General features: G+C 38.7%; 1 protein-coding gene across 1 annotated transcript in view; it reads left to right on the top strand.

Moving 5' to 3' along the window:
• Nucleotides 1–17500, top strand: part of Sap-r (Saposin-related) — a 1093325-nt gene that overhangs the window by 749691 nt on the left and 326134 nt on the right. Inside the window, exon 12 of the mRNA XM_068351162.1 lies at nt 14487–14633. Coding sequence (XP_068207263.1) covers nt 14487–14633 — 147 coding nt within the window. The remainder of the gene's footprint in view (nt 1–14486; nt 14634–17500) is intronic.

Here is a 17500-nt window from a genome sequence, read left to right as displayed (position 1 = left end):
TGGCATTCATTTCATTTATTTGGAAGCTCTAAGAAAAATTAAGTAGAACATTAGTAATAACAAAATCAACATATAATCAATACTTGGTAAGATTGCTGTCGATGCTAAAATTAACCTATACACAGATGTGTAAATGCAAATGTCTCTTCGTTATGATCAGAGATAAAAGTAAACAAAACATTGGTTGTCGTTTTCTATTGTGATTTTTGGCGTGTTAAGGAAACGCGTGATATAAAATCACCTTCATTTTGATAATAATGTATTTTCAATGATTCAACAAAAGCTAGTCTATAGAGTGATGGTTTTGCAATTCACCAGTTGTGTTATACAATAGATATGACAAACACTCTAAAATTTCTCTGTATTTTGGGTCGTGTTATAATGGGAAATATACGGTGTTTACACCCATCCTGGTTGTAATTTTAACCTTTTTTGAAGTTATTAGAATTTTAAAGTATATTAAATGTTTGATTTATTCACAAAAACAATTTGATAAAAAGAAATATAGTATAGTACATAGAAAGTATTAGAAATGGTAGTAAACACGTTTGAATAGGCAAGTTGCTGGTTGCCATGGCCCCAATGGAATTATTTCCGTTGTGTTTTTCGAAATATGCGATTTTCCATTTATACGAGGTCATTGATCGACCAAATTCTCGCATAATTCGGGACCCTACTTATATATATATATATATATATATATATATATATATATATATATATATATATATATATATATATATATATATATATATATATTTATATATATATATATAAATAAATTTCTACCTCATACTTGGGATCGAACGCTAGCCCCTTCTAATGGAAGGCCAGGTCGAAACCAACCATGCCACGAGAGGCCATAAAAGGAAATCCGAACCTGACACTAATCTAGCTGTCCGAGGATTTACCTGGCGAGACATCAGTCTCTTACCAGCGAGTTTTACCAGATTTCCCCGGCCCACCACGTGACACAATTGGTAGTAATTCATTCAAATTACCCCTAATGAGTCAATATGGATAAATATCAACACAACATCGTGTTCAAATAGAAATAAATTTCTACCTCATACTTGGGATCGAACGCTAGCCCCTTCTAATGAAAGGCCAGGTCGAAACCAACCATGCCACGAGAGGCCATAAAAGGAAATCCGAACCTGACGCTAATCTAGCTGTCCGAAGATTTACCTGGCGAGACATCAGTCTCTTACCAGCGAGTTTTACCAGATTTCCCCCGGCCCACCACGTGACACAATTGGTAGTAATTCATTCAAAATTACCCCTAATGAGTCAATATGGATAAATATCAACACAACATCGTGTTCAAATAGAAATAAATTTCTACCTCATACTCATATCGAATGCTAGCCCCTTCTAATGAAAGGCCAGGTCAAAACCAACCATGCCACGAGAGGTCATAAAAGAAAATCCGAACCTGACGCTAATCTAGCTGTCCGAGGATTTACCTGGCGAGACATCAGTCTCTTACCAGTGAGTTTTACCAGATTTCCCCCGGCCCACCACGTGACACAATTGGTAGTAATTCATTCAAATTACCCCTAATGAGTCAATATGGATAAATATCAACACAACATCGTGTTCAAATAGAAATAAATTTCTACCTCATACTTGGGATCGAACGCTAGCCCCTTCTAATGTCTCGCCAGGTAAATCCTCGGACAGCTAGATTAGCGTCAGGTTCGGATTTCCTTTTATGGCCTCTCGTGGCATGGTTGGTTTCGACCTGGCCTTTCATTAGAAGGGGCTAGCGTTCGATCCCAAGTATGAGGTAGAAATTTATTTCTATTTGAACACGATGTTGTGTTGATATTTAAACATATTGACTCATTAGGGGTAATTTGAATGAATTACTACCAATTTTGTCACGTGGTGGGCCGGGGAAATCTGGTAAAACTCGCTGGTAAGAGACTGATGTCTCGCCAGGTAAATCCTCGGACAGCTAGATTAGCGTCAGGTTCGGATTTCCTTTTATGGCCTCTCGTGGCATGGTTGGTTTCGACCAGCTCTATCGGAAGCTGCCGTCGATGATCCACCGCCTCGATCAACTGACGATGAGGCGTCACCTGAGGAGCAGTAAAGCTCTCATTAACCTGTGCAGTAAATCATCTTCATCTTCTTCACCTCCATCATACTGCACAGGTGTTTCATCGTCATTTATTAAGATCATCATCATTGTTAGAGGTGAGTTAAGTTTCTTGTTATAAGAATGAAAAAGTTCTAAAAAGATATTTATGTACACGTACACTATTTATATCTACATATGTATGTACATGTACACTTACACTATTTATATTATTTATACATTATTTGTGAATAATTGTAAATGTACATATACATATTGTATTAAATACTGTATTTATATTACAGTATTTATACTGTACTTTATTTTATGTACAGTATATAATATATATTATTTATTTACATGATTCTTTAATGTTCTATTGATAACATATGTTTTTATAAGGTTAATATACACTTATTGTTATTATATATGCATTTACAGGTTCAAAAAAAAAAAATTACGCATTTGAAAAATAGGGGGGGGATGCTACCTCGCGTTTTCTCACTTATCGCGGTCGTTTCTGGTCCCCATTAACCACAATAAATGAAGGATTACTGTACAGCATGCCCGCTGGGAAGAGGGAAGAGGCTTCACAGAAGGGTTCAAGATCCCGAAGATTTCATCTTCCAAGGCAAATCAACCGCATCTACCATTGGTCGAGACTCTTCACAGGGAACCCTTGGTCCCTTTCTCTTCAGGAGGGTTTTTCTGATTACTGTCAGCAAACATGATCTGGACGTTGCAAACGGCCTATCAGTAGCTCGCAAATCTCTAATTGCTAGAATCCTGATCACTAGCTCAAAGAATGCCGTTCACTAGTCCGCTGATCGCGGATTTCTAGCTCATCTTCCAACAATGAGAAATCATTAACCGACTGATCGCTAGATCACCGTTTGCTGATCGCTAGCTCGCCTATCGCCAGATCGCCAATTGCTAGCTCATCTTTCTCTGATCATGGACCTCCAGTCTTGCCAATTCCTAACGATCTCCCATTGCTAGCGTGCCGATCGCCGATTTCTAATTACTAACCAGTCATCAGCTTGCTGATCATCGACCTCAGCTCGCTGATCTCTGACCAGCCAATTGTCAGCTTGCTGATCTCTAGCTTGCCGATTGCCAGTCCTCGATTGAGCGCTGATCGTATATGTCTCTCTGATCATCAACTGACGATCATTAAATCAGTCTTATGTCTCTCTGGGCTCTCTAAGCCGATCACTAACTCATTTTCACCAACCTTCCTTGGCTGACTGACCAGACAGCCTTCATCTGCCTGTCAGTTATCATCTTCAGCTCACAGATCGCTGATTCACCAGTCATCGGCAGTTCGCCGTTCACTAGCAGTTCTCCATTCACCAGCAGTTCGTCACTCAGACTTACTAGGCAATCTCTGCCCGTGGTTCCCTAGATCGGAAGGCAAACAACATGCTTCTCGCTACTTGCCGTTCGCCATCACACCAATCCACTAAAGTGATCGGCAGGCAATCGTCAGCCCCCATCAGTGGCTTGTCGACAGGTTACTACTCGTGACCACTGTGCAACTGCACAGTAGCCACGATACCCAGCAGTTAACCATTGATTAATATTCACCAGACCGATGCTGTTCTAAGGAATAGCATCAATCCCGTCAGGGCCCATGGTTGAGTCAAGCTTTGCCTTCTATCAGTTAAAGGAGATCTCTCCCAGGGAAGAATCCTTATACAGGGTATCGCGTTCCATCCTTTCCGCTATGGGTCAAGACCCTAGCGTCAGTAATCTCCCATGCGAAAGGATCCGCAAGGAGCTGTCTCTTTGGGCCGATGTCTACACCATGTTGTAGGAGTTCGGACAAGGGCTAAGACCACAGGTCTTCATGTGCACGCTGAACCCAAAGGACGCATACTTCCAGGCCCAAACCATACATCTTCTAGGAAGTATTGGAGATTGAGTCTAGACAAACAAGAAACATAAGTTCAGGATACTCTGCTCCGGTCTTTCTACAGCACCCATCCTGGGCTGACAGGATCGTCATCCGTCTCTTCCTTTTTTGGACGACTGACTGACCTTAGCAGACTCGGTGGCAACCTTGCGTTAGCACCGGAACTTCTGAAGTCTTTTTACCAAGATCAGATGATCATGGTAAACCTTTGGAAGTCTTCCCTGCTTCCCTCTCAGAAGACTGGTATATTTGTGAATGATTCTAGACACCAATCTACACAAAACTTTCTCATCAAAAACAGGCTTAGAAAAGTCACAAAACCCTTTCTCAAGACGAGAAGAACTCCCAGCCCAGAGTGACTATTTTTCCTCGGACACATATCATCCCTGTCCTGTCTAGCCTCCAACGGCCGCCTCAGGATTTGTTCTGTCCAGTGGCGGCTTGAGTCCGATTGGAATCAGGCCTTCGATTCCCCGGACATTCTGATCTCTATGGGACCAGAAGCTTGGACGAACCTCAAGGGTTGGATGTCAGTCAAGAATCTATGGAGTGGTGTAACCTGCTCATCCTTCCCGACCCCTCGGACTTGATGCTGTGCTTAGACACATCAAGAGATGGGAGGGGGGACCATCGTGCTGCACCACACACAACCTCAGGCCTATGGACAGAGTCCAAAAGTACTTTCACTTAAATCTCTTAAGAGATGAAGGCCAACTTTCCCGTCCTTCAACAGCCTCATGAGTTCCTAATGGGCCACTCAGTTGTGTGATAAGCGACAACACCACATAGGGGCTCACATCAATAAGCAAGAAGGAACTTGCTCGCAACCTCTTCCCATCTAACAGTATAAATGCTAAGATAGGCCGAAGTCCGCTTGTACCACTATCAGCCTGTTTCATTCCAGACTAGAGGAATGTGCTCGCCGACAATCTGTGCACAGCATCTCAGATTAGGTGTACCGAATGGTCTTTGGATCACCTTGTAGCTGATAAAGTCCTGACTTTACGGGGTTCTCCAACTATTTATCTGTTTGCAACGCCCCTGAACCTCAGGCTTCCGCTGCTTCCCAGTCCTAGACCTTAAGGCTCTGGCAAGAAGCATGCCAACAACGGTGGGTACAACAATGACGTTTGTGTCTCGTCCCTGATTTTGTCTGAAGAGAAGGGTACTCAACAAGGATAGAACATCGGTCAGCCTCTCAAGTGCTCTCATAGCTCCGCTATGGCATTACGCAGAACGGTTTCCAAACCTGCAGCTCCTTATAGAGCCTCTATGAGAACTCTCTCCACGTCCCAGACAACCACACTTTGACATTTACCACAAGCTATTAGCATCGTTATGACTGTACGCCAGGAGACTACCCAATACCTCCTCTCTCAGAGAGGCTTTTTGCTATAAGTTGCAAAGAGGTTGTCTGGATATCTGAGGAATTCCTCAGTATCAGTCCACCAGGCAAAGTATAACATCTGTGGTTGGTGTCATGGGAAAGCATCTCTCTCCACTTGATACCTCTATTCCAGCAATAGAGGAATCCTCGAGTATATGCATTAGAAAAAGACCCCCTTTTCAGTTTCAGCAGGTAAAGACGATCACTCAACCTTGAGCCTCGCCTTCAAACTGAAAGGAAGGGACATTCTCTCATCGCTAGATCTTCCCTAATTCATGCGGACTTACAAACTTGCCTTTTCCCAGTCGGAATTGAGACCCTCTCAGAACATGGTTCGAGTTCTCCAGTCTCTAAGGAGACCTCCCTACGTTCCACTTCACTAGGGTACAAATTTTCACCTGATTTAGAAGACAGTGTTCCTAGACACTTTGACAGTGGCCAAACAAGTCGAGGAACTTCATGGTCTCTCTTTCGACATCGCCCATTTATGAGAAGGGTGAAAGATAACGTTCAGTTTCGTCCCTGAGTTTGTTGCCAGACACAGTCTCCAGAGGTGATGGATCCTAGACAACTAGTCTCCACTCAGTAACTGATGATCCAGATCATCTGTTACTGTACCTGGGGTGTGGTTTGAGGCTCTACCTCAAGAGAGCGGCAACAGCCCACCTGGGTCCCTTCTCTTGTTGTCAGCTCTGGGAGAGACATGAGTAGGATCACCAAATCATCATCTCTGCTGGATTTGTGTCATTAATTACGCTCTGAATCCAGATCCTCCCATCAACACTGCATATCATTCCTGTGCTGAAACTTGGTGATGGGTATGAGGCTTTCGACCTTGGGAAAATTGCTCCCCCAGTTCGAATCTAAATTTCTCTCTCATCTTTTTCTTTCTCTCAATTTTACTTTGACCTTCTCCTAATTTTATAAACTTACTTTCGTGGTGCTTTCCCAACTCTATTAGAAAAATTTCCCTTATTATATACAGTAATACTCTGAGATACGAGCTTAATGCGTTCCGGGACCCGAGCTCATATGTCAATTCTCGTATTTTGGATAAATTTTTCCCATATAAAATAACTAAAAATAATTCATCTGTTCCCATCCTCTGAAAAAACAACTGAAAAGAGTATATTACAGTGGAAAAACATATTTTTAATTGTCTTAATTCACAACCTCTGCTCACAAAATAACATACCTTGTACTGGTTATGATCTGCAATATAATGTGACATTACTGTATTATGGAGTTCTTACCTTCGAGACAGACGGTAGCGGCAAACGCTGTGTGTGCGGAGGAGGAGGGAGAGAGACTTGACGGCAACACGTTCGGTACTCTACACTTTTGAAACACTACGTAACATAACTCAAACTTTGAATTTAACTTAAAGGAAATTAGCTTACTGTACACACACTTAAAAATAAATGTTAATTTTATGTTACATTAAACTTAATTCTAATTTTTGTTTTCATTTTCATTTTTTTACTTTTCTTCTTCCGGCTTGGCTCTTTTTGACTCTCTTTCACCTTCACCTTTTGCCGGCCTTTCTAAAAGGAACCTATCTAGGGATGTTTGCTTTTTTAAAAGGAACCCATCAAGGGATGTTTGCTTTTGTCTCTCCCTTCAAAATGTTATGAAAATGACGTACAGTACACAAATCTCGTTACAAAAGGCTGAAGCACGACCACACACCAACTTGACTGGGTGCCTCTTTTCCATAGAGATAGAAAACGCCTGCCACTTCGCTAACATGTCTCTGATTTTCTTTATAGCATCCTTCTGCTTGAGGATGGTACATATTGTTGCTGAACTCCTCTCACATTGGCGGGCCAGCTCGTACACCACTCTCAGGGTTTTTTATTATTTCATGCTTTATCTCGATTGTCATCTTACGCTTTTTCTCTTCACTACCTTTGTTTGCACTCGATTGTTTTAGACTCGTTGCTTATTCACTTAATTCTGTACTGATTAAAGTAAAAAACAGGTAAAAAATGCAAACACTACGGCCGATGCTTGGAGATAACTTTACACGACAGAGATCCGACGGGAAAGAGCGAGCGATGCTGTCCTTGTGAGCATCCTCTCGCACACTCGGCCACCTAGTGGCCACATAGGGAACCGTCTCGTATCCTCGTATCTCAAATTTGTCTCGTATCTCGGGGAGAAAATTTGCTCGAAACTCTCCTCGTATCTCAAATTTCTCGTATGTTGGGACACTCGTATGTCGAGGCGTTACTGTGTACGTATATATTATGTATACACACACACACACACACATATATATATATATATATATATATATATATATATATATATATATATATATTGCTTGGATGTTTCCACAACCATTATACCCCCTGGCGTGGATGTTTATATGTCCGTTATTGCTGCCTGCTTCGATTAATTGGAGGAGGTGTTGCGGTTGGGAGGTATCTACATTCAAAGCTATATATGAGAGTATTGGATGATCTCAGCCATCCCGAAGATGGTTCGGACATTTTTGGCAGAACTATTCTCAAGTGTTGGGTCCTCGGAATCCAGGGGGATCCAGTGCTTGAGGTAGGACTCTCGGTTTTTTGCCGGAAGCCCATCATTACAGATATGGGGAGGATGATTCCATTGTTTCTTGGTCACGGCCCTAACAGGCGTGTTCAGCTTACACCTGTGCCTCTATATCTGTTTTGGTGCTATCCTTCGGGTAGTGTATGGAGTGGACCATCTGGGAAGTATACTTTCATTGTGCCGATAGTGGAGAATGCAAGTTTCCTATTTGACGTATGATGCCTTAATCTTCTCAAGCAGATAAACCTAACTAATCAACCCCTTTCTTAACCCCTGCTTTATAGGTTTTCAAATAACAAATCCATCCCCTGGATACGCTGACGCTTCCCAGCACTGTTGACGACCTCTGCTAGTTAAATTAAGGAAAAGTCTGTAGACAACCTAATAAATAAAAAGGACTACTCTACTGATGTTGGAAAATCTAGTGATTTGGGTAACACGAGGAAACTGTGAATCCTCCATGTTTCCCAAATTCCATTAGAAACAAACTATGATGATATACATAGAGCTTTTGAGTGCTATGGATTGATAAAGGAAATAAGGATGAAACTCTGAGATGAAAAGTGGGACTCTTGGATATCATTTGATAGTCATGGTGATGCGTTTAATGCTGTTTGTAATATTATTAATATTAAAATTAACTACTTGATCATCATTGGAGCTCTTTGTGATAAGGTCTCAAAGGAATTGGATGTATACAAACCTGCTGATTGATTTGAAAAACTCATTAATGTACCCATGCCTTCACAGAGAAAGCCAAAACCAACAATGGGGCTTGTAGCTGAACCGATAGGGATAATAAGGAATTATTTAAAAGTATATGTTGATTCAGAAAAAAGTAGGACCCATTGCACTTGGAGATATATCTCGTTTAGGGAAAAATAGTTATCCATGCCAAATCCTTGACGCAATCTCCAATACTATCTAACTCACAGACAGGCAGTGATAAAATTACATTAGAAATTAAACCTCATCTTAATTTTAGTAATGGAAGGGGAGTGGTCTTTAAAGAAGACCTGTACGAATTTAAAGAGGAGGAGATACTTTACATGTGTCCACTAAATGTATGGAAAGTGCATAAGGTTCCTGGAACATCAATGATTATACTTAGTTTCCAGGATGCTGATATACCTTTCCATATTGTTATTGAAAATGAAAGTATCAAAGTTCGTCCTTTCAAGCAAAAGAACCTGCAATGCCTTAATTGTTTTAAATTTGTACACCCATCCAAAGTTTGCAAAAATGAAAAAATGTGTGGTATTTGCTCCAAATCTTATCATGGAGAATGTACACTTGAGGCCAGGTGTTTAAACTGCAATTTGAATCATAAATCAACTGAAAGGAGATGTGAACTGTATAAGTTGGAGAAAGCTGCCCTAAACAAATCAAGTGTAGAACACATAAGTATGGGACATGCAAAAAGACTGTTGAGTACATCAACTAGCTAAGCAAAGGCCTTAAAATCAAAAGGAAATTTACGACAGGAGACATCAAACCCTCCTAGCACTGCCAGTAATTCTAAGAAAAGAAATAAAACTTCTAATAATAAAGTACTGCATGACAAGGTAAACCTATTGCCTTCTGAGGCTCTACCACAGTATATTAAAACTGTCTCATTGCCCATTTCTGTGCAGCGTTCATCCCCCATTACCAACAATAGTACTAACCTCTTTCAGGCCATGTCCTTGCCTGATTTGATGGAGATTCCACCCGACACAAAGTTCCCAGGTGTACCTGTATTGGGGAAGGTGCAAAAACCTGGTAGTTCACCACGTATTAATCAGAAAAGAGAGAGACCTCCATCTCTCTCGCCCCCTTCCATAAGAAATATCAATTATGACTTCAAATAAATATGATGCTTTGTCTGTTGATGTTTCTGATCATCTTGAAGTCAATTTGAAACAATTAGATAAAAAAAAGACAAAAATAAAATAAATGCAAAACCCAATCTATCAAGACCCTTTTTAATAAAACCACCTGGAAATAGTGTTAGATCAAAAACTGTTAATGGGAAGACTCCATCCAAGAGGTCTAACAAAAAATAAACCAGATTTTTTTCCCCCATTTTGCAATGGAATTATCAGGGTTTAAGGGTCAAATATAAAGAACTTAAGCTCCTTATTCATGAACATTCCCCCATAATTATATGTCTACTGGAGAGCAATCTTGATCATAATACTCCTTGTCCTCACGGATATATTAGTTATAGGACACCATATGATCAAGTGGGGAGCCATGGCGGAAGTTTCATATACGTTCGTCGAGATGTTCATTCCCCAAATATCTTTGTCTATTCGTACACCTCTGCAGGCAGTGGTTTTACAGATTGATAAAGCTAGAAAATATACAATTTGTTCTCTGTAAGTAGAGGAGATTCAACAACTCCATCAACCTTTTCTTTTACTTGGAGATTTAATGGTAGACATCCTTTGTGTCATGATGGTTTAGTAAACAAGAGGGAAATATCATATCATATCAATTGCGGAAAATGAAGATGTGGGACTCCTCAATACAGGAGAGCCCACACACTTTCATGTCCAGACAGGTATCTTGTCATGTACTGACCTATCAATTGTAAGCTCTAATTGCCTTCTCAGTTTTGATTGAGGACATTAGATGATTGGCATACTAGTGATCATGCACCAATCATCATAAACACCAACAATGGTCCACCTTTACAGAGATTGCCATGATGGAATCGTGACAAGGCGGACTGGGATAAATTTTGTGAGCTAAGCGAAATTGAAAGGGATGCAGAACAGTTTGAAAATATTGATGATGCCATAGACTTATTGAATGGAACTCTCCATACAGCAGGGGTCAATTCAATTCCTAAAACGACAGGGTAATTCAAACGACGACCAGTCCCCTGGTGGTCTTCAGAACTAACTGCCCTTCACAGAGGCACAAGAAAATCTCTTAACACAGGTGCGCAGACGACGTACTGATTAGTATTTAATTATATACAAGAAATGTAGAGCACAGTTCCGTCATTCCCTGAAAGAAGCTAGGCGCCTATAATGGGTGTCTTTTTTTTTTCCTCCATTAACAGTAAAACACCACTATTTTCTGTTTGGAGGAAAGTAAAAAAGATAGCTGGCAAATTCACCCCCAACCCACCACCAGCATTGAAAGTGAATGGTCATTGTGATTGGAGCAACTGAGATTAGCAATTCCCTGGCTGATCATTTCTCAAATGTATCATGCAAGTGTGTAGCAGCCCCTGATCACCAGCATAGTAACCATGAATAAAGGAAAGTTTTAAATTTTGCAACCGGAAGGAAGTAATTCTCCTTTTACTGGAAGAGAAGTTGATCCTGCACTTTCCACTTGAAATGATACAGTCCCTGAACCAGATGGAATTCCCAATGCAATGATTAGACATGTACCTGCTAATACAAGATTATTTAAATTATTTTAAATATTTATAGAATATGGCTTGATCATAATTATCCTAGTGTTTGGGAACTAGCCATTACATTAGCCTTTTTAAAACCCAGTAAGGATAAGTATTTAGCAGCAAACTATCGACCAATTGCATTGACATCTTGCTTATGCAAGATAGTGAAGATGGTCAATGTAAAACTGATGTGGTACCTGGAAAAGAAAGGTATTTTATCACCTATCCAGTGTGGATTTAGAAAAATACACTCAACACAGATGTGTTGATATGATTTGAGTCCTCTATTTGTGAAGCCTTTGCTTCGAAACAGCACCATGTAACAGTCTTTTTTTTTTTTACCTTGAAAAGGCATATGATACTGCATGGGAGATATGGTATACTTAAAACCATTAATGAATTGGGATTAAGAGGAGAGCTACCTCTGTTTATTAAATCATTTCTTTTACATACAGTTTTTCTAGTGAGAGTTGGGGGGGGGACTATCAGAGATGAAATGTCAGGAAGGAGGAGTTCCCCAGGGTAGTGTACTGAGTGTAACCCTATTTGCACTAGCAATTAATGGGATATCCTTAGTCATTCCCATAGATATTCTCCCAACTTCTTGTGGATGATCTCTCCATAACATTTGCTGGAGCTAGAATGGCAATGGTTGAAAGAAAACTACAGCTCCTAAGTGACCAAATTATTCAGTGGGCTGATATGAATGGGTTTAGGTTTTCGACAAGTAAAACTACTGTTGTCCATTTCTGTCGTATTCGGGGAGTACATCCAGACCCGGATATGTACATCAAAGGTCAACGAATTCCACATGCAAGTGAAGCAAGGTTTTTAGGCTTGATGTTTGATGGTAGGTTAACATGGGGTCCACACTTAAAATTATTAAAAGCAAAATGTCTGATGCTTTGAATCTTTCAAAAGTTTTGTCCCGTACATCATGGGAGGCAGACCGCAAAACTATATCTAAAGTTGTACATGGCCTCAGTTTTTTCAAAAATTAGTTATGGGTGTGAGAAATTCTCCCCAGTCACCCCAAGTTGAATAAAGATTTTAGATTCTATACACCATACTGTTATCAGATTGGCAACAGGAGCATTTAGAACTTTGCCTATTCCAAGCCTCCTTGTTGATGCTGGAGAATTACCTTTAGACCTTACCGAAAGTCTTCTATTATTCGATATTTGTTTAGGTTACAAAGGCTTCATAATTCTTCAGCCTGTCAGACTCCAAGCTTTGTAAAGCACTGAACATACTTTGAGGTGCACCCAAAATCCCCTCAACCTTATGGTTTTCGTGTGAAACAACTGATAGACAGTCTTGATACAGTTAGAACTAAGGTGCTTCCATTTAAGGTATCATCAATGCCTCTTTGGAAATTATCAGAGGTATCTTTTTTGTAAGTATTTTATTAGAGGTAAAAATATGACTGACATAGAAGCCAGGTCTCTTTTTATGGAACAAGTAGTAGAACATAAGGAATCGAGTTTTATATTTGTGTTGGTTTTGGAGTTTATAGTAATGATTTTAATTATAGAGGTGGGTGCACTTCTTCTAACAGCTTCCATATTTAGGGCCGAACTATATGGCATACTAACCTCTCGAGAAAATGGCGGTACAAGACGAGGGCAATTTTACCATTTTTAGTGATCCAAGAAGTGTCCTACAAGCTTTAGAAGTTTTTAATTTCAATAATCAATTAGTTTGAAGACTTTAAAGTGACTTTTAATTATTGGTATGAAAGGTATAACAGTTTGATTTTGTTGGGTTCCCCCACATGTAGGTGTGTCTGGAAATGAGAAGGCAAATTCACTGGCTAAGAATGCGGCAGCTGAGTTGTTATCAAGGAGGTATCCCATTCCAAGTAATGATCTTTTACCTACAATTAAGAATTTTATTAATAATATTGGCATCGCCATTGGGATGGTTTACTTGAAAATAAGATTAGAGAAATAAGCAATTTTATATCTCCATAGAGGTATAACGGGATGCCCTGAAAGTGGGAGGCTACTCTTTGTCGTCTTCGCTTTGGTCACACTGGGCTGACACACAAGTTTTTGGTGGCTGGCCACCATCAACCATATTGCGACGACTGTTTGGTACCATTGACAGTGAGGTATTTGTTAACCAAATACCCCTACAGTAGTGAGAGAAATAGATATCTGTTTGAGGCTCGAGGTGAGGATGGTAGGTTCATCCTTGCCAGGATTCTTGGATGTGATTTGTCCTACCATGCTAGTGGTATTTTTAGCTTTATTTCAGAAGCAGGTCTTCTGAAAGCTATTAAACTTTCAAAATGACATCTTTGCTCTTATGATTTTAATTAAATATTTTATTCCTTTTTTCATTCACAATAAAGGATATCGGCGTCAATGACCTCAGGTGTCAAGATGCCAGAAAACCTCAAATCAATCTATCAATATATAAATTATAGAAGTGATTGTCGATGTAAGTAAATTTTAGAGAATAAGCAATATGAACATGAGGTGAGTAGAAATAAATTGTATAATTGAATTTCCAGGTTTTTTTTCAAGATTCCTATATTTGGTACAAAAGATGTTATCTGTTAGTACTTTTTTCACCAAACATCAAACAAATTTTCCTTATGTTGCACAGGAATGTTCCCACTTCATTTCGTTCATCTTACAACCTCCTTTAACATTTATTTCATAGTTCAGCTGCATGGTTCTCCTGCAGATCCACAATGGCACTATATGGCCTTCCATGACCCAGCACTGGACCATATGCTAGAAGTGTTTCATCTATTTATGTTTGTTTTTTAACTGTAATATTGATGCTGATGCTTACATGTTTGAGAGGCTGTAATACTTTTGCAGAATTGTATCCCCATTGCTTTAATTTTCCTTATTTATGTTGCTATTTTTGTTGATAAGTATTTATTATTTTATCACTTCATTTAAGGTATTTTCTATTGTAGAAATAAGCTTCACAGTTATGGGCTTCTTTGAAATGACCATTTGTCCATTTTGAAAGCTAAAACACAATAATTTTGGAGTTACATAGCTTTTAATTGTGCATTTTAAATTTATTATGAAATATATTAATGGAGAGAGAAATAGTGTTTAAGTTTAATGAGCATTTTAAGAATAATGTAAATATGGTCAACTGATCCTAATTTTTTCAGATCTGCCCTATATTGCACTTATGCCCTTCTGAACAACAGCTAGAAGAAGCTTCTGGTGCTTACGTTGAGAAAGAGGATGTGACTTGTGTAATGTGTGAATATGCCATGACTCAATTAGAGGATATTTTACAGGACCATAAAACTGAGGTAATCATACATAACTTGATTATTAGGTAGCATGTAAACAAATTTGAATACATAACCATATGACATTTTAGTAAACTTTTAATTACAGTAGTTGCATGCTATTGATTATTTTATAGTAGAAATCTATAATGGGTTTAAGATTAATTATTCAATTGAATGGAAATTAAAACAGATTCAGTGGTTTTATCAAACATAATTTTTATGCAAACATTTAACCATAAAATACAGTAGTACCTTACTTCCATGCAGAGGGCCATTCATGTTTATACTTGTAACTTCATGCCATGTAAAATCAATAGTCTGGATAGCCTTGTAAACAGAATTTTTCCAAAACTGCCGTAAGGTTGTTTCTTTGTTGTCAGTTGCTTTCACTGCATGTTGAAAGCTGTGACATAAGTAATATATCTTAGACACTGCTATTACTCCCTGGTTCATAGATTGGTGTCTCATGCATGAAAGAGGTATGAATCAATTGCAAGCTCCCGAATAACTTTGCTTGCCCTTAAGGGAGTCTGACAGGTTAGCAAGAGTGGCGGCAATGGTTGGCAAGAACCAGTTATAATAGTTCACCATGCCCAAGAACTGCTACGATGCTTTGATGGTCGAAGGTGTGGGAACCTCTGCACTGCTGATAACTTCTAAGTGAGGTGTGAATGCCCTTAGGAATGATGTGATGACCCAAGAATGCCACTTCCTTGGCATCAAATGTGCACTTGTCATACCTGACTACAAGGCGGTTCTGTTACCTCAACCATTTCTTCTTTTGGGAGATATGAAGAGTAGACATTCATTATAAGGTGATGCATTAGCAAACTCAAAGGGCAATGTGTTAGCATCATCAATAAAAAATGAAGATATTAGGGTTGTAAATAGAGGTGAGCTCATTCACTTCCATATCCAGACAGGTGCTAAGTGAAGTAGAAGGTAATGAAGATGATTTTGGAAATGTTGACGATGCCACTGATTTACTAAATGGAACTCTTTACACAGTTTGAGTGCATTCCATATCAAATATGACAGGTCTGTTATAATAGATCTACAAGAATTGTATTAGCAAGGTACTACAGAAATAACACCGAACAAAATATAAATTACACAAAATGCAGAGTACAGTTTCGAGGAGCATTTAAAGCAGTTCGGCCTTTGGCATTAGATATGACAATCTTTTGTTTCCTTAGTGAATAAAACAATCCCATCTGCTGTTTGGATGAAGATTTATGAAATTTGCTGGCAAATGTACTCAAAATTTTCCACTTGAGGTAAAAGTAATGATCAGTATATTGCTAATTCTTTGGAAGTTAGCAATTCACTAGCTGATCATTTTGAGAGATAGTATCTCAAAATTCAGAAGACTCTCCAGGCTACTATTATAGTTATAGAGAAGAACATTAGACATATTATTAACAGAATATGACAAGAGCATAGTTTCCCAATAGTTTGGGAACTAGCCATTTTTTAGCTTTTATAACATTGAAACGAGAGTTTTAGATGCAAGGTATTGACCAACTGTATTGACATGTAAAATCTTGGAAAAGGTGTTGAATGCGAGGTTCATATAAATATTAAAAAAGAAGGGTGGTCTATCACCATTGCAGTGTGTATTTCAAAGAATATATTCGAAAGATGATGTACTTGTCCATCTAGTGTTATCTGTTGGCGAGTCATTTGCTTCCATCCTATGATGGTATTCTTTGATTTGGGAAAAACATGTGATACCATGTGGAGGTATGGAATCCTTAAAGATTTTCATCACTTTGGTCTGAGAAACAAGTTGCCTTTATTCATTCAGGCCTTTTAAAAAGAAGGCTCTTTCATGTTATAGTAGGATATACTTTGTAAGCAAATGTCAGGAAAGCATGCCACAGAGCAACCTTCTTAGCATTACTTTATTTGCTGTAGCAATAAATAGGATTTCTTCTATGATCCCAGATAACATTCTCCACACACTCTTAACGAATGTCCCTCATAACGAGAGAATGTCCTGACAAAGTCAAGTGGATTCTTCATATTGTTGAAGAATTGTGACTGGCAAGAGCGCTCTCGAACTTGGGGAAATTGCTCCCCAAGTTCGAATCTAAATTCTCTCCCTTTTCATCTATTTCTTCAGCTCAATGTTACTTCAATCTTCTCCTAATTTTATCAACTTTCAAAGGTTGTGTTGTCCTAACTCTATGAGTAGTATTTCTGTTGAGTTTGTATGTATATGCGCATATATATATATATATATATATATATATATATATATATATATATATATATATATATATATATATATATATATATATATACATATATATAATATATATATACATATATATAATATATATATATACAGTGGTACCTTTACATACGAATTTAATCCGTTCCACAACCGACTTCGGGTGTTGAAAATGTTCGGATGTAGAAACGAATTTTCCCATAAGAATACATTGAAATATGATTAATCCGTGGTTGAGCCCAAAAACCTATGATAACTCCTTAATAAATTACTACACATAATTACACATGACAATATGCACTCTAAATTAGATAATAGACATGTAAAAAAGAATAATTATCAAGAAATAATAAATAAGAAACCGGGTTTTAGCGTCAATTTACCTTAGAAAGTCAAATTAGATAATAGACATGTAAAAAAGAATAATTATCAAGAAATAATAAATAAGAAACCGGGTTTTAGCGTCAATTTACCTTAGAAAGTCCAGCGCAGGTGTCGGTCTTGCTACGCAGAGAGGAGACGGACGGGCAGCGGGGAGGTAGAGAGGGTGACTACGATGAACGTACACTACCGTAACTTATTCTAACGTACACTAAGTGAACTTTAACCTAACTTAGCTTATTTATTTTTTTTATTTTTATATTTTATA

Source organism: Palaemon carinicauda, chromosome 27, assembly GCF_036898095.1.
Source record: "Palaemon carinicauda isolate YSFRI2023 chromosome 27, ASM3689809v2, whole genome shotgun sequence".
In the NCBI taxonomy this organism is placed as follows: domain Eukaryota; kingdom Metazoa; phylum Arthropoda; class Malacostraca; order Decapoda; family Palaemonidae; genus Palaemon; species Palaemon carinicauda.
This window is presented reverse-complemented; position numbering and strand designations above follow the sequence as displayed.